The sequence below is a fragment of the Staurois parvus genome, unplaced genomic scaffold (assembly GCF_062004578.1).
Source record: "Staurois parvus isolate SC_StPar_1 unplaced genomic scaffold, SC_StPar_1.0 ptg000145l, whole genome shotgun sequence".
NCBI lineage: Eukaryota > Metazoa > Chordata > Amphibia > Anura > Ranidae > Staurois > Staurois parvus.
This window is the reverse complement of record NW_028317941.1, coordinates 643,833-667,063: the sequence shown is the minus strand read 5'-3', so window position 1 is coordinate 667,063 and position 23,231 is coordinate 643,833. Positions and strand designations below refer to the sequence as shown.

The window sequence follows — 23,231 nt, the reverse complement described above, 5'->3', positions numbered from 1 at the left end:
CATTTTTCTGGCTTTGGATAGACCTGTCAGGGATTTTTTGCTGTCAGTGTTCCTGTTAAGGCGAAATTAAAGGCACTCTCTTTATTTGTCCTGGTGACCATTATCACTCAAAGTAAATGTAAAAGAAAATCCCAAAATTTTGAGAACAGGAATAGAATTTAAAATTTCCAAAAGAGACATTTGTTCTGGTGACTACTAAGATCCTCCCAATTCTTGTTTTGGCTATTGGACAGGAAGTGAAAGAAAATTATTTATTCTACTTTAAAGGGCAACCACTTTTGTGGGGAAAAAAATAGCAAATAAAAAAAACAACATTTTTAATGGCAAGACAAGCCATATTGTAATTGAATGTTATTAAAAATTACCTTTCCTTTTCAATCTGCAATGCTGTAATTTTCTGAAAATGCAATGCAATATGGCTACCTGGAGGTGTTCTGTACCCAGACTGTGTACAGAACACCCCCCAGAAACATTATTTTCTGCTTGTGTGTTTGGCTAGCTGATTTTCTCAGAAGTCTGAACTAAGGTAAAAGTCAGATTTCAGGCATCCCCTGCAACAAAAATGTCATTTTTGGTGAGATGTTCCCAAACGGCAATCTCGTCTAAAGGGATACAGTCACTGCAATTTTCCTCATTAGAGCCCTGCAGGTGCAGCAGCTGATTGATAATTACAAAACCGCTCCCATACAGATTCACTCTGCACATGGACACAGACTAAACAAACAGCTATTTCTATAGAATAACAAAAGGAAGGAATCTGCAACAAGTGTGTTAAAATCCCTGCAATGTACATAGAGTTACTCTTTAAAGTGTTACTAAAATGACAACAGTAAAATCAGTCTGTATATGCAGTATGCATGCTAGATATACTCACTGTGGAACCTAAGGGGTTAACCCTCTGCATTGTGTAAAAACTATGATTCATCCTGACTTTTCTGATCCTCCCCTTCTTCCAGTGTCCCCCTCTTATCTGCTGGTAAGACATATCAGTGTGGAGACACACTGCACATGCTCTGTTTGGTGTGTATTGCTAGAAAGGTTTTTTTTTCTTGTGCATGTGATCAGCACAGGGCCAATCAGCACTGTCCAGGTGGAGGTCAGGGGTTCTGCATCCTCTTAGAGCAAAATGAAAACCCCTCCTACAAGCTTTAACCCATGATCTGCTGAACACTGATAGAAGTCACAAGACTGCTCTAACTGCTGATGAGAAAAGGTATTTAGCGGTTTATATTTACTAAAATAATTGCATTTCCATGTTGTGTGTACTGTGGGAGAACAGATAGAGTGAATGCAGGATCCTAGGTTTAGTAACAATTTAAATAACACTACTATATTTCGGAGATGGTTTATTAAATGAGTACACCGTATCCACTGCTAGAATTGTTATATGAAAACAATATAATGTAATTAATATAATGATACATTGTTGTATAATGTATTTATTGTTCTGTATTTTAAATGCCACAATGTTACTGACCTGCACAGAGCGGGCAACATTCAGTGTCTCCTCCATGCCAGGTATCTCCAGCTGGATGACCCTCAAGTCTTTACACCTAAGTGTGACAATTCCTGAACTGGTGCTGCTTTCCCCTTTTTGGCCATTCTCCTTGTTCTTCAACACTGCTATGTTGTGCACACTACAAAATGTAATAGTAATAGCATCCAAAATACAGAATTGAAGAAAACAGTAGAGGGGAACACAGGTTTGTTTACTAATGTAACGCAACTGACATGAATTAAATAAATGCACTTTATGCATCGATATAGCACCTATACTGTATATTCGACAACGTCTTCTTCAAGAACATGTTGCACATCTATGCTTGCTGCTATGGAGTGAACAATGCCGCTACCACATGCACACAGATTAGAGACATTGGAACTGAACTCTAATAACTTGCCACATGTGGAATCTGATACTGCAGATGCTTAAAACTGGACTTTAGAAGTTCCACTTTTTCCCCTTCCTCCTCTACCACTTTTGGACACATTCTTAGATTGTAAGCTCCAAGGAGCAGGGCCCTCCTAACCCTCTTGTATTGAACTGTATTGTCTCCCGTTATATTGTAAAGCGCTGAGCAAACTGTTGGCACTATATAAATCCTGTATAATAGTAATAATATTTTTTTTTTGGGGGGGGGGGCAGATACCTGGTTCTGACAGGTACCCATTCCCACTTCATCTCTAATCGCCTAGGTCAGGGGTGGGCAACTGTGGCCCTCCAGCTGTTGGTGAACTACAAGTCCCATCATGCCTCTGCCTTTGGGAGTCATGCTTGTAACTGTCAGTTTTGCAATGCCTCAGGGGACTTGTAGTTCTACAACAGCTGGAGGGCCACAGTTGCCCACCCCTGGCCTAGGTGATCCGAGTGGAAGTTAAAGTTGCCCGCACTCCCCGTCCCCTTGCCCACAGCCTTCTGTGGGAAGCCGGCTGTGAAGCTGCAAGGAGTCACAGCTGGCTTCCCTTAGTAAACATGTCAGCCCTGGGGACCTAATACCCAGCAAAGAACTGGCCTGGCTGGGGACAGTGCAGGATCCCTGGACAGGTAAGTATCCTTTTATTAAAGGTCAGCAGCTACAGTAATTGTAGCTGGTGACTTTTAATTTTTTTTTTTGGGGGGGGGGGGATTGAAGATCGTCTCTAACCACTTTAAAACCAAACGTATTCTGACACTTCTGTCCTACATGTCAAAAACTTTTTTTTTTTATAGAAAATTACTTAGAACCCCCAAACACTTTATGTTTTCTAAGCTTTATGTTTTCTAACCTATATATGAAATTGATGATCATTAGCGACTGCTTTGTATAACTGGTTTAATCATACATCTGACTCTAATCCTACAAAATTCCTGACTCTGTGCAAGTGTGAGAATTTACACTAGTTTGATGCTAAAGGGTAGTTAAACCAAATATTTATTTGATTTAGATTTTTGTGTTTATTCTGTTAATTCATTTTTCATTAAAAAAAAAAAAAACAATTAAAGTATATACTGTATGTTTGAAAGCATTCTTTACAGCATTTCTTCCCACCTGCCAAGTCTTTTTTTGTTTTAGATAGAGTGAAAAAAGGTTGGACCTGTCAAGTTTTTTTTTAAATTTGATGTTCCCTGGGGAGTTTAATTCCTCAATTTGTACTGATGACTATTGTCACAAAGAAAGGGAAGACAATCTAACATTTTAGAGTTGTTCCAAGAACAAGGGATGAGGGTCAATCTTCCAATAGGGACATCATACCAGGGACAGCAATCTAAGAGGGTAATTTCTCTCATTTTGGGAGATTTCCCCTAATTTCCGGTTGCATTTATGGAACAGAAAGTGATGGGATATTTCCCCAATGGTACAGACAGTAAAAATAGAGGGGTTTGAACTCCTTTGCTACTCTATCCAATATGAAAAAAAGTTAGGCTATGCATCTGCTTTAATAGGAACCCCGGCATGAAAAAAACATATAGGTGATAAAAAATGCCAGTTGCCTGGCTTACATGCTGATGCATTCGCTTGAAAAGTCTAAGGGACTGGCCCAAGGCAATACAGAAATAAAGAATTCTGGCTTTTTTGGAGTTTTAGTCTCTGCATACTTAATCCAGTTTGTATAGTCACATGAGTGGACGCCCTGTACAGCCAAACAACTAGAATTTTTTTTTTTTGGGGGGGGGGGAGGTAGCAGTGCTTAAAAATTTAGCATAACCTAAATAATATAATGCACACATGCTACAACTTAAGCCTGGTAACTTGAGAATATTGGGCGAAAATTGTCGTAGGACAGAATACAACTCCCATCATGATATAATGTATTCTTTCATTTCTGAGCATGTGATCAATCGATTTTTTATGGACGAATTCTGTACTGATTGAATGAAAATAGTTTGTTCTGTGATCTTATGAGAAAAATTTTCGTGCTTGTCCCTTTAGATAATTTTGTATGAACTGTCGTGATCGGCTCTCAAAGCTGTGTACTAACGATCAGATTATGAGACAATCACTCCGAAAAACTGTATTTTTCGTCCTATTTTCTCATCATGTGTACGAGGCTTAAAACTTGCAAGGGCAATACATTATAACAGAAAATATTGGGAGGCCCATGTTACACAGGGGTGACATATACAACAGGCCAGTGTACACAGCTAAATTTAACCCCATTGTTTTAATAAATAGATTAAAAGAGCAATGACAAAGTTTGGATTGTACGACTCTAGAGTAGTTCTCTCAAAGCCTTATGTTCTAGAATACTAAGACACCTTTATTTAAACCAATACTAAAGTATATCTAAAGTACAAACTTTTCTCATCTTGGATAGAGTAGGGAACAAGTAAAACCCCAGTCAGGCTATTTTCTTACCAATCTGTGTACCATTGGAGAGATCTTCCATGACTTTTTATTCCGTAAACACAGCAGAAAGTGAGAGGAAATCTCTCTGAAGTGAAAGAAATCCTACCGTATACAGCTGTTGTTCATGAAAGTAATTTGATCATAAATACCACTATAAAAAATAAACAATACCTTCCTCATAAACCCAAATCAGCTCTACAGCAAATTTTATATTTACACTAAAAAAAATTTTCCTTTACAAAATTCACTCATTTTACAGTGGTGATTGGAACCACTACAGAGAATGAACTTTACACATTATGTTGAACATAATGGTTCCAGTACAGTAAAAATAAATATATATATATATATATATATATATATAAACACACTGACACATTGTGAAACAAAATGCACAAACGTATATTGCTTATTTCCCTTATTACTTATGTAATGTACAGTCTCTTATGTACTGTAGGTACCTTTTCTCTACAGAATCCACAGCACAGTGCAGAAGCCAGAGTTCACATTTGTCCAGTCTTGCGCCCTCCAGAGGATGGGCAGAGAGTAGCAGGTGATGGCTGCTCACACACAAAGTCCCAGTGACAGGGGGTTTTGAAGGGCAGTACATGCGTACATTGTCCACTTGTGAACTCTGAATAAGATGTGAAAGCTCCATTTAGTGGTGATGGAAAAAATACCCCTGCAAATTGTAGCTCAATACCTGTACACATTGAGATAAAGACAGTTTAGGTATAAAGGTGAGGATCCAGGAACAGAAAAATCAGAGAAAGAATTCTTGCTTATACTAACCTTTTCAATTGCGAGTCTCTTCAGTAAATCAAAGGATGGCTCAGGAATAGTTTAACGTGAAGTAAATCATCTGAATATCCTTTAGCAGAAAAAGGGACATTTTATTTGAAGCAAAGCAAAGACTTGTCATGTAAAATCTTGCATATAAGAGGGGGGAGGAAAGTCACTTGTAGCAAGAAGGAAGCTGTGGTTCTTGTGACATAGATGGTAAAGGAAACAGCGTCCAAATTAACCCTTGCACAATCATGTTTTTACTAGATGGACAGAGTAATATTGAGAAGAGATTTCACGTTAGCTACTGGTGCTTATGAAAGTACATTGGTAATCCTGCTAGCCAGTGATGCTAAATGCCTACTTAATAATACAAATAAAACACTTATAAAGAAAAAACTCAACTCCAGTTAAAACTTTTTTTAATACTTTGTATAGCATGTGGAAAGATAAGAACTTCTGTCATTTTTTTTTTAATTCTTTATTTTCTCACACAGCATTCCACACAATGGGGTTGATTTACTAAAACTGGAGAGTGCAAAATCTGGTGCAGCTCTGCATGGTAACCAATCAGCTTCTAACTTGAGCTTGTTCAATTAAAGGATAAGTTCACCTTTGGGAATATGGCACATGTTCCACCTGTTTTTCGGCAGCAGCCAGAGCCCGATGCCCCCTACCCTCTGTGTGACAGAAGTATGGGGAGAAGTTTCTTGTACTAGCTGTCATATTTAGAATCTGCCCATATGGCTGTAGCATTCATTCACAGGGTTCTGTGAAGGAATACACTACAAGTCCTGGAAGTCATAGCGGCTGTCAGCTACGGCACTGTGGGATGCCATGGTAGTTCATTGTATTTTGTACATCCCTTACAGGCAAGCAGATATACTGACAGGTCTGCAGCAGACCTGCTGGCACCAGTGATCTGCTGATCACAGGTGCAATTGTTTACAGGCTCCTGCAGCAAAAATAATAAATGCACATTTTTTTACCTGCAAAAAAATGTACATTTATTTGGGCAAAAGGTGAACTTATCCTTAAAGCTTTTCCAAAAAAAAAAAACCTGGAAACCGATTGGTTTACCAGCAGAGCTTCATCAGATTTTGCACTCTCCAGTTTTAATAAATCAACCCCAATGTTTCAAGTTGATATAATAGCCATTTTACATACAGAGAATGGTACAGAGGAATCATTGTCAGAACAAGTATGGTCTATGTGTTTGACTGGATTTGTCTAGGTACAGTATAACTTGATCTGAGATTCTAGCATAGGTAGCTGTGTTGTAGCAGAGCCATAGTACAGTTTGGTGAGATCCATCATAGGATCTATTGGAAGTTACCGGAGCACAGGACCCTTATGTAGTCCTGATAGAAATAGAGTAAGTGGTTTATCAATGGAAGGGTGATGAAAAGCAGAGAGACTTAGATGGAGGGTGGAAATGTGGAAGGGGGAGTGGAGAGGAGAGGAAAAAAAAGAAAGAGAAGTGGAGTTGCTGGGGTAAATTGAGTGGTGAATCAGTTGTATTGTCACAGTATGGAAATAAGTTGGCTCAACTCAAGCAGTCTCTTATGTCTAAGGTATATTGCTGGGTCTAACAGGGTCAGTCCTGGAAGATAGCTCCAGGGATAGGGTTCCTTGTCCAGAAGGAAATCTTTAGTCCCCTGTCAAGATGTTTTTGTTTTGTGGGGAACATGCACATTGTATAATTGTATCCAAGATACCCACTTAGCTCTAAAGGCGTCTTTCCTATTATAAAGAGTAGCAATGAGATCTTCTTTATGCATGATTTCATGTACCTTGTTGAACCATTGGGATAGATCTTGGAGGTGATGTTTGTTTCCATTTCATAGGGATGTAGGATCTCTCCACACTAGGTGTACAGAGAGGGAGTGTTTGTATTAATTAATTGGATGATTGTTCCAAAGTATGAGATACATGGATTCTGGGTTCTACTGAAGCCATTGTACAGGTATATCTCTGTGTCCTAGAAGGATTTACATTTTCTTCAAGACTGGAAAATGTGTAGTACTTCTGTTAGGTTGTTATTTCTGTTTATAAATCTTTTTTAACACTTTCTTTCTCTTTTTATCCCTATCATACCTGAAGAAGAAATTAGGGGAACAGGGGTCACAGGTACAAGAGGACACAAACAGCAATTAAAAACTAATGGATGATATAATCTTGTCTCAGTCTGCTAAAATAGTGTTTTATTTGAATAATAAATATAGGTAAGGTGGGAGATGGAAACCTAAAGGGTCTCCTGATCCTTGCTAAAAGGATTTAATGGTACCACACTCCTTGTCTGAGACACTGCAATAAAAGAACCCTAACCAATAAAAGCTAATGGGGTTTTAAAGGTACCAAACCCTATAATGAAAAAAAAAATCCAAAAATGTTATACAATTAGCACTTTATTAGTAAAAATGAGCCACCATGATGGTGGAACATGACAAAGAGACATATTCCTTCAAAAAGCATACCATGTTTAAAACACAGTTAACAAACAATGCTACAGAAAATTGGCCTGCTGGAACATACAACAAATTGGCATAGCCTTATACAGTGTACATCTTTAAGTAGCTTTAAAGAAATCTATCTTTGAAGTTTTTTTTTAGATTTGTGTTGATGTCACATTATAAGAAGATGCAAACCCGCACCTACCCTTCCCATGTATGAATGATAGCTCCATTCATTCATTGATGATTAGGGCTTGTCAATAGTGCAGGAAAAGCGAGTTTCATTCCAGAGAGAACTCAGAAGATGAAGTGTAACTTCAAAAGGCAGCTCACTACTTTTCCAAATCAACTCTAACAGATCAGACAGAAATGACTGATTGAACAACAGAACATCCCTCACAGACCACTGTTCATTTTTTTTTTAAAGTAAGCACCACTTATAGGAGCTGCAAGAATTTATGAATTATTTTTCTTTTATTGAGGTTTTACAGACCGGATAGACCTTCCTATAGTAAGCAGAGGAGCCTCAATGGAGTACCACAGGCCTTTGGACAATTTGATTGTTTTCTGCAGCAAAAGTTAAGCTCAAAATAGAGAGTTTTCAAAAACAATCTGGTTGCAGGATGACACAATACCTTTTGTAAATTAAGTATGGATATGCCATGGTTAAGGTAGTGTTAAGCTTTAATCTAAAATTAATAATAGGGTTAAGGTTGAGATTAGGATTTAGGGGGTAAATATTAGACTACATTTTAAGGTTAGGATATAGTTAAGCTTAAATGGTCAAGTTTCAAGCTTAGTTTAAACCATTTGCTGACCGCAGATAGCCAAATGACGGCTTCACTGCGGCTGGCCAGTTCTCGGAGGGTGTCATATGATGTCCTCCCAGAACGTGCCCTCCCGTACACCCCCGGGGGCACGCCCCCCGGTTATTTCCATGATCGCTGTGTCCTAAGGACACAGCTGATCACGTGATGTGGTAAAAGGCCAATCACAGAAGCCTTTTACCATGTGATCAGCTGTGTCCAATGACACAGCAGATCACTGGTAAATGCAGTTTCTGGTTATCGGCTGCACTTTCCTCACGCTGTGACAGCATGAGGAAAGTACTGCCAATAACCGGCAATTGTCAGAGGAGTTATCGGCACCGATCATCAGGGCACTGATGATCAGTGCCTTGATGATCAGTGCCCAGCAGTGCCACCCACCAGTGCCACCCATCTGTGTCCAGCAATGCTACCCACCTGTGCCCATCAGTGCCACCCACCTGTGTCCAGCAGTGCCACCCATCAGTGCTGCCCATCAGTGCCCAGCAGTGCTGTCAGTCAGTGCCCAGCCGTACCGCCAGTCAGTGCCACCCATCAGTGCCGACTATCAGTGCCCATCAGTGCCACCTATCAGTGCCCATTATTGTTGCATATCAGTGCCAGCTCATCAGTGCCACCTATCAGTGCTGCCTATCAGTACCCATCATTGTTGCATATCAGTGCCAGCTCATCAATGCTGCCTATCAGTGCCCGTCAGTGCTGCCAATCAATTCCCATCAGTGCTGCCTATCAGTGCAGCCTCATCAACGCACATCAGTGAAGGAGAAGAATTACCTGTTTGCAAAATTTTATAATAGAAACAAAGAAACAAAATGTTTTTTTCAAACATTTTGCTCTTTATTTGTTTATAGCGCAAAAAATAAAACACCCAGCAGCAAGTACATACCGGCAAAAGAAATCTCTCTTTGTGTGAAACAAATGATAATTTCATATGGGTGCAGTGTTGCATGACCGTGCAATTGTCACTCAAAGTGCAACAGCGCTGAAAGCTGAAAATTGGCCAGGGCAGGAAGGGGGTATACATAAGTGTCCGGTAGGCAAGTGGATTGTGCCTAAATGTTTATCTGAGGTGTTAGGCTAGATTTTAGAGTTTTGGTGAGGGGAAGATATATATTAGAGTCAATCTAAGTTTAGGGCTTAGAGTATGTAGGGTGGCCTGTTTTAACCATCTTTTTAAAACTGAAAAGCCCAAACAGGGAACTACCAATGCTGGGTGCAGAGGGTTGAAAGTCATTGTACTAGATTTTAAGGAGTAAAAGGAAGATAATGCTGTCAGCAATACAGGGATTACAGAAAACTGCAGTGTAACTGTAAATTATTCTAAAACTACAAGTCAACTATAAGGTGCAATAATTTCACTGCAGAACAAACCTTGCCAAAGGAAGTTTAAACTTATCAGATCTACTAGTAGGCTCAAAACTGAGTTAAACTATGTCACAGGAAGGTAACATCAAATGCTTTGTTATTACTATTCACACACTGCATCATACACAGTATGTTTTTTCCCTTTGATTATAGTTTTACTGTAAAAGTTTGAAAAGGGGGTTAGGGCAACTTTACTTTATTGGTTAGTATAATTTCTCTGATATCACTGACAGACTTCAAAGCTCAATGGGGCAATTCTTAATAGCAGCAGTGACGCATTTCAGATCTTCCAGATTTTCTCAGAAGCACCGCAAAAGAGCAAAGCCTGAACCTAACCACTTGTTAATTGTGTGGCTATGAAATTCTGTCCCAGAACTTTCAAATCCGTTGCAGTTGCCTGCTCAGAATTGCAGGTGCTGAGGTAGCAAATACACAGTAAAACTGAAGCACAGACTTTGATAGACAAGAGGCTGTCAGATTTGTGTCTAAATGCATCCGCAATACCAGGGGTGTATTTACCACAAGGCAAACAAGGCAATTGTCTAGGGCGGCATTTTTCAGGAGGGCAATAGCATTTTTCAGGTGCGCAGAGCTGTCCCCTGAAAGAAGGAATGGAAGAAGGGACACACGCAGCAAGGGGACCAGGTGGGATCTGACAGAGGTTTCAGGCTGCTTGATGGTGTATGCAGAGCCTGACTCTTGTTCCCGGAGATGTCCAGAGCTGTGAAGGTGAGTGTCTTATCTCTTGCCGGGGTGGGGGGTTGCCCGGTGGTAGTGGAAGGCTCTTTTGGGTGGGGGGGGGGCTGTGGTGTTGTTGGTCAATGTTCGGGGGCCAATTTTTGTGTTGCCCAGGGCAGCACGAACCTAAATACACCACTGCCCAATACACCTTGTAGTGCTTGGCTGCTTCCAGGTTTGGTTTATTTACAGGGCCTTAGTATTTGAATGTGATGACCTTTAAGTCAAATCAAACCAATAAAACAAATCCATGTACTTATTTGACTTGGTAGCTATGGGCAGCCTTGTAATTAACACACGTACCTAGACAAATGTATGATACTGTATATCCTCAATAATCAGAAGAACTAATAATCTGAACTTTTCACACGTAGGATAGGCAGCACAGTGGCTAAGTGGTTAGCACTTCCGCCTGGCAGTACTAGGGTTGTTGGATCGAATCCCAACCACGGCACCACCTGCCTGGAGTTTGCATGTTCTCTCTGTGCCTGTGTGGGTTTCCTTCCACACTCTAAAGACATGCTGGTAGGTTAATTGGATCCTGTCTAAATTGGTCCTAGCATGTGTATGTATGAATGTGAGTTATTAACCTTAGATTGTACACCCCTTGAGGGTTAGGGACTGATGTGAATGTACAATATATATGTAAAGTGCTATATAAGTACCTGAAATAAAAATATATGTGGCGATCATGTGGAGCCCAAAGACAGGGACCAACCACAAGCTTTGATTCATGGTTGTAAATGTGATTTCAGTGTGCTGTCTCCTAGCATATAACATTAATGATTCTTTTGCTTGCAAATCCATCATGTGAGCTGAGTTTGTAAAGAACAAGTGGTGCAGACTTTGAATTTCTTAATACTGTGTAAATACTTGTCAAAAGTTCAAGTATTTTAAAGTGCATATCTGCACAAATGAATACTTAACTCCAAAAAATGAAAACACTTCGAGTTTCCTATAATGCACTATATGCAAGAAATATGGGCTTCTTCATTAAATAGTTCTAAGTACAGTAACTCATAGAAAGATAACAAATAAAATATGTGAACCTCCTGCGCTACTACTGTAAGCCTATACTAAGAAGATCTAATACAGCTGCCAACATCCAATCATATACCTGATGATAGATCAAATAATGAAAAAAGAAAGTGAAATGATGTGGTGCTACTAACTAGGAACTATGCCCTAAACGTGCAAAAAAAAAATGTTATAATACATAAACGCATATAAATATCCACAATGTGACAAACAAAATAAATGCATAAATCAAGTGACATTATGGTGCATGTGATAAATACCAAATACATATGAGTGAACCAATGAACATGTATAAACTGATAGATAAAGTCAATGCCAGAACACAGTGTATGTGGATAAACAGCACCAAACACCAACGACACTCCCACCAATCTGAACTGATTGTCCAATTTTCACCTGATCGTGAGTTGTTCAATAGCCTTACTAAGGCTACTATAGGTGCTATAAATCACACTGGATAGTGTACCCAACATAAAGTGTCATAGTACATAAACATATATCACATATATAAAATAATGAATGAACCAGCCAACTAAACCAATATGTGAAAAAACACAACACATTCCGTGCAAATACACAATATGATCATGAAAAGCACAATTATCAAACCAATATATCAACATGCATAAAGTGCAACAAATATATCTTATGCCGTGCAAAAACATATACAGTGGGGCAAAAAAGTATTTAGTCAGCCACCAATTGTGCAAGTTCTCCCACTTAAAAAGATGAGAGAGGCCTGTAATTGGCATCATAGGTAGACCTCAACTAAATGAGAAAAAAAATCCAGACAATCACATTGGCTGATTTGGAAAGAATTTATTTGCAAATTAAGGTGGAAAATAAGTATTTGGTCAATATCAAAAGTTCATCTCAATACTTTGTTATATATCCTTTGTTGGCAATGACAGAGGTCAAATGTTTCCTGTAAGTCTTCACAAGGTTGGCACACACTGTTGATGGTATGTTGGCCCATTCCTCCATGCAGATCTCCTCTAGAGCAGTGATGTTTTGGGGCTGTCGCTGGGCAACACGGACTTTCAACTCCCTCCAAAGGTTTTCTATGGGGTTGAGATCTGGAGACTGGCTAGGCCACTCCAGGACCTTGAAATGCTTCTTACGAAGCCACTCCATCGTTGCCCGGGCGGTATGTTTGGAATCATTGTCATGTTGGAAGACCCAGCCACGTTTCATCTTCAGTGCCCTTGCTGATGTTTGCAGTCAAAATCTCACGATACATGGCTCCATTCATTCTGTCCTGTACATGGATCAGTCGTCCTGGTCCCATTGCGGAGAAACAGCCCCAAAGAATGATGTTGCTACCCCCATGCTTCACAGTAGGTATGGTGTTCTTTGGATGCAACTCAGCATTCTCTCTCCTCCAAACACGACGAGTTGTGTTTCTACCAAACAGTTCTATTTTGGTTTCATCTGACCATATGACATTCTCCCAATCCTCTTCTGGATCATCCAAATGCTCTCTAGCAAACTTCAGACGGGCCCGGACATGTACATGTGCTTAAGCAGGGGGACACGTCTGGCACTGCAGAATCTGAGTCCCTGGCGGCGTAGTGTGTTACTGATGGTAGCCTTTGTTACGTTGGTCCCAGCTCTCTGCAGGTCATTCAGTAGGTCCCCCCGTGTGGTCCTGGGATTTTTGCTCACCGTTCTTGTAATTATTTTGACCCCATGGGGTGAGATCTTGCGTGGAGCCCCAGATCGAGGGAGATTATCAGTGGTCTTGTATGTCTTCCATTTTCTAATTATTGCTCCCACAGTTGATTTGTTCACACCAAGCTGCTTGCCTATTGCAGATTCAGTCTTCCCAGCCTGGTGCAGGTCTACAATTTTGTTTCTGGTGTCCTTCGACAGCTCTTTGGTCTTCACCATAGTGGAGTTTGGAGTGTGACTGTTTGAGTTTGTGGACAGGTGTCTTTTATACTGATAACAAGTTCAAACAGGTGCCATTGATACAAGTAATGAGTGCAGGACAGAGGAGCCTCTTAAAGAAGAAGGTACAGGTCTGTGGGAGCCAGAAATCTTGCTTGTTTGTAGGTGACCAAATACTTATTTTCCACCATAATTTGCAGATAAATTCTTTCCAAATCAGCCAATGTGATTGTCTGGATTTTTTTTCTCATTTTGTCTCTCATAGTTGAGGTCTACCTATGATGCCAATTACAGGCCTCTCTCATCTTTTTAAGTGGGAGAACTTGCACAATTGGTGGCTGACTAAATACTTTTTTGCCCCACTGTATATTTAACACACCCTGATATAACACAAAAATGTCCAAAATGGGTGCAATACACATAAAATATGAAATCTTGTGAACTTGAGTGATGTGTGCAGAGGGTGACAAGAGGGCATCCACTAATGGAAAAAATGTGCGCTCACCTCCCCGCATAGGGTCACAACGCTTTTAGGATCTCTAGCAATGGATCCTTCATGTATAAAGCTCCTCCATAACTGCGTCACTTTCTCCTGGATGACATCCCTCATTCAGACTGGTATATGTAATGGCAGACCTCTTTCCCGTAGTACCGTAAGTATGGCCAGTAACTCTCATAAAATATAAGCAGAAGCTCCAAATAGTGTAATATTGTAGAAGGTGAAGCAGAATTTATTGATTTCTCTCCTGATTCTTGAAGTTGTGCTCACACCGCACTCATGTTCAGCAGGGAAGCAGTAACAAGAGACCCAGCTTGTGCTGAACATGAGTGTGCTGTGAGCACAACTTCAAGAATCAGGAGGGAAATCAATAAATTCTGCTTCACCTTCTACAGTATTACACTATTTGTGGTTTTCATTACTTTCTAAAATTTTATACTGTACTTCTTTTTATTTTGTATTTTGCTTACATGTTGGCCAGCTGCAGTTTGGCCACAGTGTGGGTGCAGCACGGATTCTTTTGTGCGCATTACCTGCAGTTTCCACCACACCACAACTGTGTGCAATGTGCACACAGTTGCGGGGTGGTTGTAGTTCAATCCCATTGACCTATAGGTATACTTCCAGCTGCGGCAACAGCATGTGTATTCCCCCAGCTGCTGTTTCTGCAGCTAAAGGGGGAGCAGTTGGGGTTGGTAAAAGGGGTGGTAAAAGCAGCTTAATTGTGTGGTTTTACCACCCTCCTCAATTGTGTGGTTTTACCGCCCTCCAACCTCACAGGTGAACAGGCCCTTGGTTCACATCTGTGTGGCTGTGTGTAGGGCAGCCCATTCATTTCAATGGGCTGCCTTACCCACAGAAATGCAGGGAAAGTTGTCTCTGACCTTTTAAAATTGTATAACACCAAAAACACCCCACATTTGCCAATGTATGGGGGTACCCCTAAAGAGCAGAGAATTTGTCTGCGTGCCAGGAATGAGCGTGATTCCGCGACACACAGTAACGTGAACCAAGCCCTGGACAGGGGTGCCCCGTGACTGAAAATACTTTTCAAGGACGCCCAGACTGGAAAAAGGTTGAGAAACACTGGTTTACATGCACACAGGTATGGATGTGCACCCCTGGACATAGACAGGTTGCAGATATATTCCTCAATGTGACCAATGAAATGCATGTTAAACCCATTCGCAAATTCATAGTAAACACATCTCAAATTTTTGTGCACTTGAACTAAAACGTAGTTTCCAGCTGTATATTTCCTATGTACTTTTTACAAAAAGTAGTTTGGAATCAGCCATCACAAAAGTGTCAGGAGCATCTAGCGCTACTGATCCATCACAGTTTCTGGTCTCATTCCAGCATCCTGGTTTTGTCTATGATGCACTCTCCCTATCTGTCTACCTGCAAGGTGATTGAGGTGGACAGTCTCTAGGTGGAAACCAAACATGATTTAAGCCAGCCAAGCCTGCACTCTTATGCTTGTGATATTGCATTTGTAACATGTGCTCCAAGCTCCCCGTTTGTCTGCTTCACTGATTGAATTTCCCTGTGTATGATATCGACTATTGTCTGAACTCTGCCTGCCTTTTGACTACAGATCAAACCCTGACTACCCTGAACCTTGCCTGCCTTGTACCTGGACTGTCATTGAACCAGTCTGCCTGTCTTCCAGCCGCAAGTATCTGTTTTCTGTACTCAGTGGCATGGTAGCTGGGCACAAGAGCATTGTGTATAAGCCCTGGGGGCAGCCGAGTACTGGTGGTCCTGCTTGTCTTATGGGAAAGGCAGCAGCTATAGGTGAAGAACACAGAAGCCAGCTATAGTGCCAGACCACCTGTGTTAGGGGTAAGTGTGACAAAAGGTGATTATATTTTTTCTCAAGGCCACCAGTCAAATTCTACATTTCATGTTTTGGAGAAAAATAAATAGAATATTTTAAAAGAACATGTGCTTTGCCCATGGAGGGTAAAGAAACAGGTTATCTTTAATCCAACTTTCCTAGCACTATATACTTACTTAAAGTGATTGTAAAGACTTATTTTTTCTTCTTTTTACAATAAGAAATGTCATACATACCTGTTCTGTGCAATGGTTTTGCACACAGCAGCCCCGATCCTCTTCTTTTTGAGCCCCCTGCTGACACTGCAGACTGCTAAACTTTTTAGTGTGTCATCATAGGAAGCCGCTTCCTATTGTCACGCACCTGTGTGCTTGATCCCTACCCACCTCTATGTGTCTATAAGATATTCTGCCTTTATAATCCCCTCTTAGATTGTAAGCTCCGAGGAGCAGGGCCCTCCTAACCATCTTGTATTGAACTGTATTGTTGCTGTATTGTCTCCCATTATATTGTAAAGCGCTGAGCAAACTGTTGGTGCTATATAAATCCAGTATAATTATTATTATTATTCAGTATTTATAAAGCGCCAATAGTTCGCGCAACACTGTAACATGTAACATTATAATAATAATAATAACCACTTTAACCATTGCTCCCCCTGTGACCCATTCATCTGCCACAAATTAACTGCTAGTGTTTGTGGACTGATGAAGATAAAGTAGTGCATATTTTTCAAAGTCATCAAATGGTATCTTTTAAAATGGGAAGAAGATTGAGTGGGGGACAATGAACATAGCAAGGGGTGAAGTTTTTTACAAACCCTTTTCAGAGCTCAGCCAGTCCCCCAAGCCCCAGGAAAGCCACAAGGACTTCTATGGGTATTGCTGATCCATAAATTGAGTTTACTGCACGTTGAATGTAGGCAAGATGTATATTTCCAGTTTTAGAAATGTTGGGGTATGGGTTTCCAGGCCCAATATTTATTCAAAAGACATAAACATTCTTGTATGCATATCTGGGGGGCCAACACATGGCAGCAGTAACCCCAGCTTATTTGGTCTGCTCTGTCCCAAAACATGTGTTTTTATTCCAGTATTCTTCATATGCAATGGTAAACTGTTTTATGTTTTAGTTATCCATCCATAAAACGTACAGTATTCCAAATCCTGATAACCTTGGAATGTTCTGCTCACATCATCCTACCCCATCCCTTCCCTTTCCTCTCTATTAGTGTATAAAGGAGAACAGGGTCATCTTTAAATAGATCGTAGTTGATGAGAGTTAATAACCTTTCCTCTGCATGCTGCCACTCAGGAGATTCTGGTATTGTTCTCCTGAACCTTGGATAAACGTATCTACAGGGTGCAGTTTCCTGCAAATGTGGGAGGATCATGCAGTTATAATAATAAAACAGTGCAACTTATAAAAGTAAGAGGCCAGACTTCTAGAGCAAAGTGGCTTTAGGAGACATCACACTGAAGCCAGCCTGTGCACTCAGAAAAGTCTTTGTTAATACGTCAGTCCTTTAGCTGTTCTCATGCTTAATTCTTCACATGACTTGGCATTAACAAAGCATCTCTTCTGATTCTGACAACTAACCCCACCTTTTAGTGCCTTTCTAACTTCTCATTTTATTCAGCAATGTCTTTCACCACAGTGAGATTCAATGAGCTGTGTGAAGATGAGGAAGATGATATTGCTCCTGATTTAGAGTCTGTAAAGGCTTTGGCAGCCCGACTGAAGCTGCAGACCCGTCGACCATCCTATCAAGAGTGGGCGCAAAGAGTACAGGCACACCCATGGGCAAGAATGAAGACCGTTACCCAGGAAAGCCCCCCTACAAAAAAAAAGAGGGACACCCCTAAAAACAGCGTGTGTGGATTCGGCTCTATGGAAGAAGCTTTGGAATGGCTTAGGAAAGAACTGGTGAGTGAAGATTGGGAGAACTACGATTCTATACAGTGTTAGCCCAAGGAAAAAATAATTTAAAGAACATTTGTACTGAACAAAACACAGAGACTGCTATTGTTGACCACCTTCTAAAAATACTAGATGCTTGGCTGTCTCTGGCATCAAAACTTTCCGAGTCACTGATCCAGGTATGTGCTTCAGAAAGTGCTAAAACTAGTCAGCATGGTAGCCAAGTAACTAGCATTCCAAGGTCAGCAATTGCAGTCTACATATTCTACCCCAAAAACATACTGCTGTTGTGTTATACTGTAATCCCGTACTTTTACTTGACTTTTTAATATATTAAGTACAAAGTATAACATTTTATTTTTTTATTGAAATGGCACATTATTATTTTATGATATTATTATTTATTTCAGGTACTTATATAGCGCTGTCAATTACGCAGCGCTTTACATATATATATTGTATATTCACATCAGTCCCTAACCCTCAAGGGGTATACAATCTAAGGTCCCTAACTCACATTCATATACGAGGGCCAGTTTTAGACAGGATCCAATTAACCTACCAGCATGTCTTTGGAGTGTGGGAGGAAACTGGAGTACCCAGAGGAAACCCACGCAGACAGGGAGAACGTGCAAATTCCAGGCAGGAGGTGCCGTGGCTGGGATTCGAACCAACGACCCTAGTACTGCCAGGTGGAAGTGCTAACCATTTAGCCACTGTACTGCCCATTACCATATTATAATATTTTACATATATAAGGAAAACATTAATGTGAAAAGTGCAGTAGAGCTTTAACTAGCAATCATATCTTTCACTGATTATTTTTTTTTTAGAATTCTAAATAGAATTTTAGCTATGACATTTTCTATTTTACTTTTGGGTATTATTTGTTAATAGATACTAAAAGATAGTCCTGTTTTATGTTTGATTTGCTTTTTTACATTGAATCACTTGTCAAATGAATGTACTCAGTTTGCCTTACAGACCCTTACATGTGCTCCATCCCTCTGCAGTCATCTAGTAAAGTTTATATTTTTATCCTAAAGTTATATTAAATCCCCCCAAAAAAATTATATATAGCAACTTAGCAATCTATACATGTGATGGCTGCATTACCTTTCCTTTCTAAGCTTTTTTCTTTATTATCACTTTATTTTCACTTGGTAATTTGGCCAGTAACACACTAGTCTGAAGCTGGGCATAAATGGATTGGTCTCTGCTGAAAAAGTTAAATTTCAATTTGTGTGTGGTCCTCCCTGTTCAACAGAAGTCAATCATCAGACAATCAGAGAAGCCATTACTGAACCAGTTTTTTTCCTTTTTGGACATACGTTTTAGCTAACCAGATGACCATTGTAAGCACCCCTTTCATTGATAAATGGTTTGTCTCTAAACTAACTTCCAGTTTTGCTGCAGAGCTTGGTTTGGTAAAGGAAGTTAAAAAATAACAGGATGATCAAAAGTTACAGGAGAACTGAGAAAAACAAAGATTTTGCTTTGTGAATACTAGTGACAGACTACATTATATGTGTTTTTTTTGTATATATATTGGAATTTACGTAGCTTTTACTTTCTGACTGCCTATAACATTTCTTGAGATGCTAAAATGCCTGGACAGTACAAAACCCCCCAAAATAACCCCTTTTTGTGAAGTAGACACCCCATGGAATTTGCGGATAGGCATGTTGAGTCCATGGAAGATTTTATGTTTTTCAAAAAAATTTTGGAAAATGACAACACAAATTTTTTTTACCACAAAATTGTCACTTAAATTATATATTGCTCACACATGCCATGGGTATATGTGGAATAACACCCCAAAACACAATCTGCTACTTGTGTTGGGAATATCACATGTTATAGACTTTTTGGCAGCCTAGCAACATACAGGTCCCCAAAATCCAGTGACCACCTTCAAACTTTCAAAAGGCATATTTCCTCAGGTCACTTCCTCACTATCTATCAGTTTTGTAGGCCCAGTATAGAACAAACACCCCCCCCCCCCCAACTTCCCCTTTTTGGAAAGGATAAACCCCAAGGAATTTGATAAGGGGCATGGTGAGTCTATGGAAGATTTTCATTTTTTGCCACAATTTTTTTGCCACAGGGTTTTGAAAAAGAAAAAAAGAAAAGAAAAAATAAATTTTTATTTTCTTTCTTGATTTTCCAAAAACTTGTGGCAATAAATTAAATCTGCAAAATATTCACCATGCCCCTTAGCAAATACCTTGGAGTGTCTATTTCCAAAAAGGGGTCATTTGGGTTGGGGGGGGTGCATTTCAGGGCCAACATTAGAAGCTTATGCCACACATCACCCACTCTTCTAACCACTTGAAGACCAAGCCTTTTATGACACTTTTTCTTTACATAAAAAACAGTTTTTTGATAGAAAATGACCATGAACCCCTAAATACATATAATGTGTGTGTGTAAAATGCTGTGCTTTTATTCATTGTGGTGTTCTCTCTTCTTTCCCTGGAATGGCATAGGAGACAGCGTGAGGCACACGAATACACACGCACACCCTGAAATACAAAGTGACGTAAGGTTATGTCGCTTTAGCCAGAGCTGTTGCGGTCATGGGGAGGGGGAAGGCGTGCAGCGCCCCCCTGTGTTAGTGCTGGCAGAGCGACGTGCATGTACATTGCTTTGCCTGTACCTGCTACCCGTCTGCAGAAAAAGTACTGTCACAGTCGACATGCGGTTAACCTGCTGACAACAGCCCCACGCATATGTGTTGAAAGAATAAAAAAGTAGGTATCATACTCACAATGGACATATAAAACACAGGCACATCACAATGAACAGCCCTGGGGAAGAAGCTAAGTCCTTGAAATGTTTCGGCCAGTTGGTCATCCAGGGTTCCATCGTTGTGGACTCAGATGCTATATGGATTGAACACCACTGTTCATTGTGATGTGCCTATGTTTTATATGTCCATTGTGAGTATGATACCTACTTTTTTATTCTTTCAATAAATATATTTTATGATAATATACTAGGCTGGTGCGCCCTCTTTTTGTTTGTCTTTTGCATTCAGAAACCTCTGTAGAGCCCTGTAATTCCTAGACCTAGGTACTTGGAGGTGACAGCACAGATATTGCTGAGACGATTTAAACAAAATCAGGTTTACTTTAAAGCTAAACTTCAGGCAAATGAAAAAATAAAAATCAACAATTGCTTCTGAGTGCCCTTTTTAGCTAAAACTAGGTAAAGAAGGATCAAAATTTTGCAGGTTCAGCAGAGACAGGTTGAAATTCCATCTGTACATGGCCCTCCCTATGCGATAGAAGTCAAACATTAGATCGACTTTTGTGGAATGGGCACACTGGAAAACTTTTGTTCGTCACTGGTTGCAGTGTATTCTTTTCCAATAATTTGAATAATGCAATAAGAAAGGGAAGAAGAATGAAGAGAGGGAAGATCAAGTGGACAAGAAAAAAAACCCAACTTCACCTGGTTTCCATTGTTATGCTTTCAATCCCGGGGTCAGGGGGTGCCTCAAATTTTAAAGGACCCTAGCTATATCCCTGGCAGCTGTTTAAAATATGTGCCAACTTTTCTTCAAAAAAAAAAAGAAAAAAGTGAAAGTATCTAGTACTGTATGTGTCTGGCAGATGTACAAGCAAGTAGTCACTAAAGAGCAGATTTACTCCCTTCTGCCTTTTTTTTCTCCCTCTCTCCTGTCATGTAGCTTCTCATGCCACCATCTTTTTGGTCCATCTACTTCATCATAAGCTGGCTGCCTCTTCTGGGTTCAAGCAGCCAGTACATGATGATGCATGCCTTTTCTGCTTATCCGACGCTGTTTGTACTACTCTTGCAGCCTTTTAGAAAATGTGACAAAAAAATCAAACAACAAAAAAAGGGGTGATTCCTTTCAGAATGTGATTCAGGGATGGGAGAGGGAGTGGAGGTCCACTTTAAGTTCACCTTTCATAACATGTTACATGTTACACCCATATTCAATGTTATTTGTAGACCGGCCCTTATCCCCACTGCTCCTCCACTTTAACAGCTAGTGGGAGATCTCCTCCCGCTAGCTGTCAAAATCTTTTTTTAAAACTCAGCCATGTGGGGCTCTGCCTGCCCAACTGATTCACAGTGTTCTGTGAATGAGAAACTACAAGACCTGACAGCCTTAGCAGCTGTCAGTTTGTAGTTCTCAATGAACTCCCAAGGCGCTGTGGAGCACCATGTTAGTTCATTGAGTCTTCCTGTTAGTATATCTGCTTGCTTGTACATCTCGTACAGGCAAGCAGATATACTGACAGGTCTGCAGGAGACCTTCATGGCACCAGGGATCTACTGATCACTGGTGCAATGCTTTCCAGGCTCCTGCAACAAAAATAGTTCTACAAAATTTGATTTAAAAAATCAACTGAATGGGGTGGAAAATTATCAGTCAAACAGACGCAGAATACTATCAGACGCAAGTGCCACAGCAGCCTGACTACAATAACCAGCAGTGGAGATTTCCCCAGCTAAGCTGTCTTGGTGTGAATGAGAGAATGAGGCTGAACAAGAGACTTAGAGCTTTGTATGACTAGTATAAGGCTGCTACCATTCACTTTTGTCAGTAATGTTACAAGCAATGTTATAGTAAAGGCATATAATATCATGCTCTTTCTTTATGTTTTCTTGTTTCAACAGCGAGAGATGCAGGCTTTGGACCACCAATTAGCCCGCCAACTTATGCTGCTCAGGTCTCGAATCTCACAACTGAAAATAGAACAAACCTGTGAGAGACATAAGGAGATGTTGGATAATGCCACATTTGACCTAGAGGGCTGTGATGAGGACTCTGACTTGCTCTGCAACATCCCTCCACGGGCTGCTTTTTCCCTTTCTACTCCCCTCAAGCACATTGGAGTCACTAAGATGAACATTAACTCTCGAAGATTCTCCCTGTGCTAAGACTCTAGAAGTCAGATCTTTAGCAAGCAGCAGTATAGCAACATCCTCACCAACTGAAAGCCAGTAGGAATTAGCCTGCAGAAGACATGCTTTTGAAGATACACATTGAATATCTGTTCAGAGCTTATCATTAGACCTCGAATGTTGTTTTTGATGTGGGCCATGGGTCCTCTTTAGACTAAAGAAATTAATTTTGAGTTTAAGATTAAAGGCCTCTAAAGCGTTAGATTTGCACTGTTTTTGGACACGTGATGTAGCTAGCATTTTAGAAATAACTTTAGTATAAAAATAAGGTAATATTAAGGACTTAAAATGACCAACAGACCAGGATTTGCGCTAAGAGTTGGCACCATTACCTCCAGTTCTGCGTATTATGAACGGTGAACTGAATTAGTAGTTATTAGTGGGAGGAGCCAAGCCCTCTAAATCCAAAGCATAATACAGCTCATATGTTTCTGTTATACTTGCGAATTATGTTACAATTTTGATTGGTAAATGTAAATTGTACAATTAGAATATCATTTGATTATGCACCACAGCTCAACTACTGTCACAAAGACTTCCTTTTTCTATTTTAATGGCAAACATTAAAAAAATATTTGTTACTGATTATGTCCTTTCCAGTTAAAAAGG

The 23,231-nt window shown here is 40.1% G+C and overlaps 2 protein-coding genes across 2 annotated transcripts in view; one reads left to right on the top strand and one right to left on the bottom strand.

Moving 5' to 3' along the window:
- Positions 1-5,242, bottom strand: part of LOC149464880 (myotubularin-related protein 9-like) — a 28,580-nt gene extending 23,338 nt beyond the window's left edge. Inside the window, exons 1-3 of the mRNA XM_089673823.1 lie at positions 5,121-5,242; positions 4,790-5,031; positions 1,478-1,637 (exon numbers count right to left, since the gene is read on the bottom strand). Coding sequence (XP_089529949.1) covers positions 1,478-1,637; positions 4,790-4,986 — 357 coding nt within the window. The 5' untranslated portion in view covers positions 4,987-5,031; positions 5,121-5,242. The remainder of the gene's footprint in view (positions 1-1,477; positions 1,638-4,789; positions 5,032-5,120) is intronic.
- An 11,950-nt stretch (positions 5,243-17,192) lies between these two features.
- On the top strand, positions 17,193-22,824 carry FAM167B (family with sequence similarity 167 member B). The gene is made up of 2 exons (XM_089673822.1): positions 17,193-17,687; positions 22,335-22,824. The coding sequence occupies exons 1-2, from the start codon at positions 17,403-17,405 to the stop codon at positions 22,596-22,598; spliced, it is 549 nt and encodes a 182-aa protein (XP_089529948.1). The 5' UTR covers positions 17,193-17,402; the 3' UTR covers positions 22,599-22,824.
- The last annotated feature ends 407 nt before the right edge of the window (positions 22,825-23,231 follow it).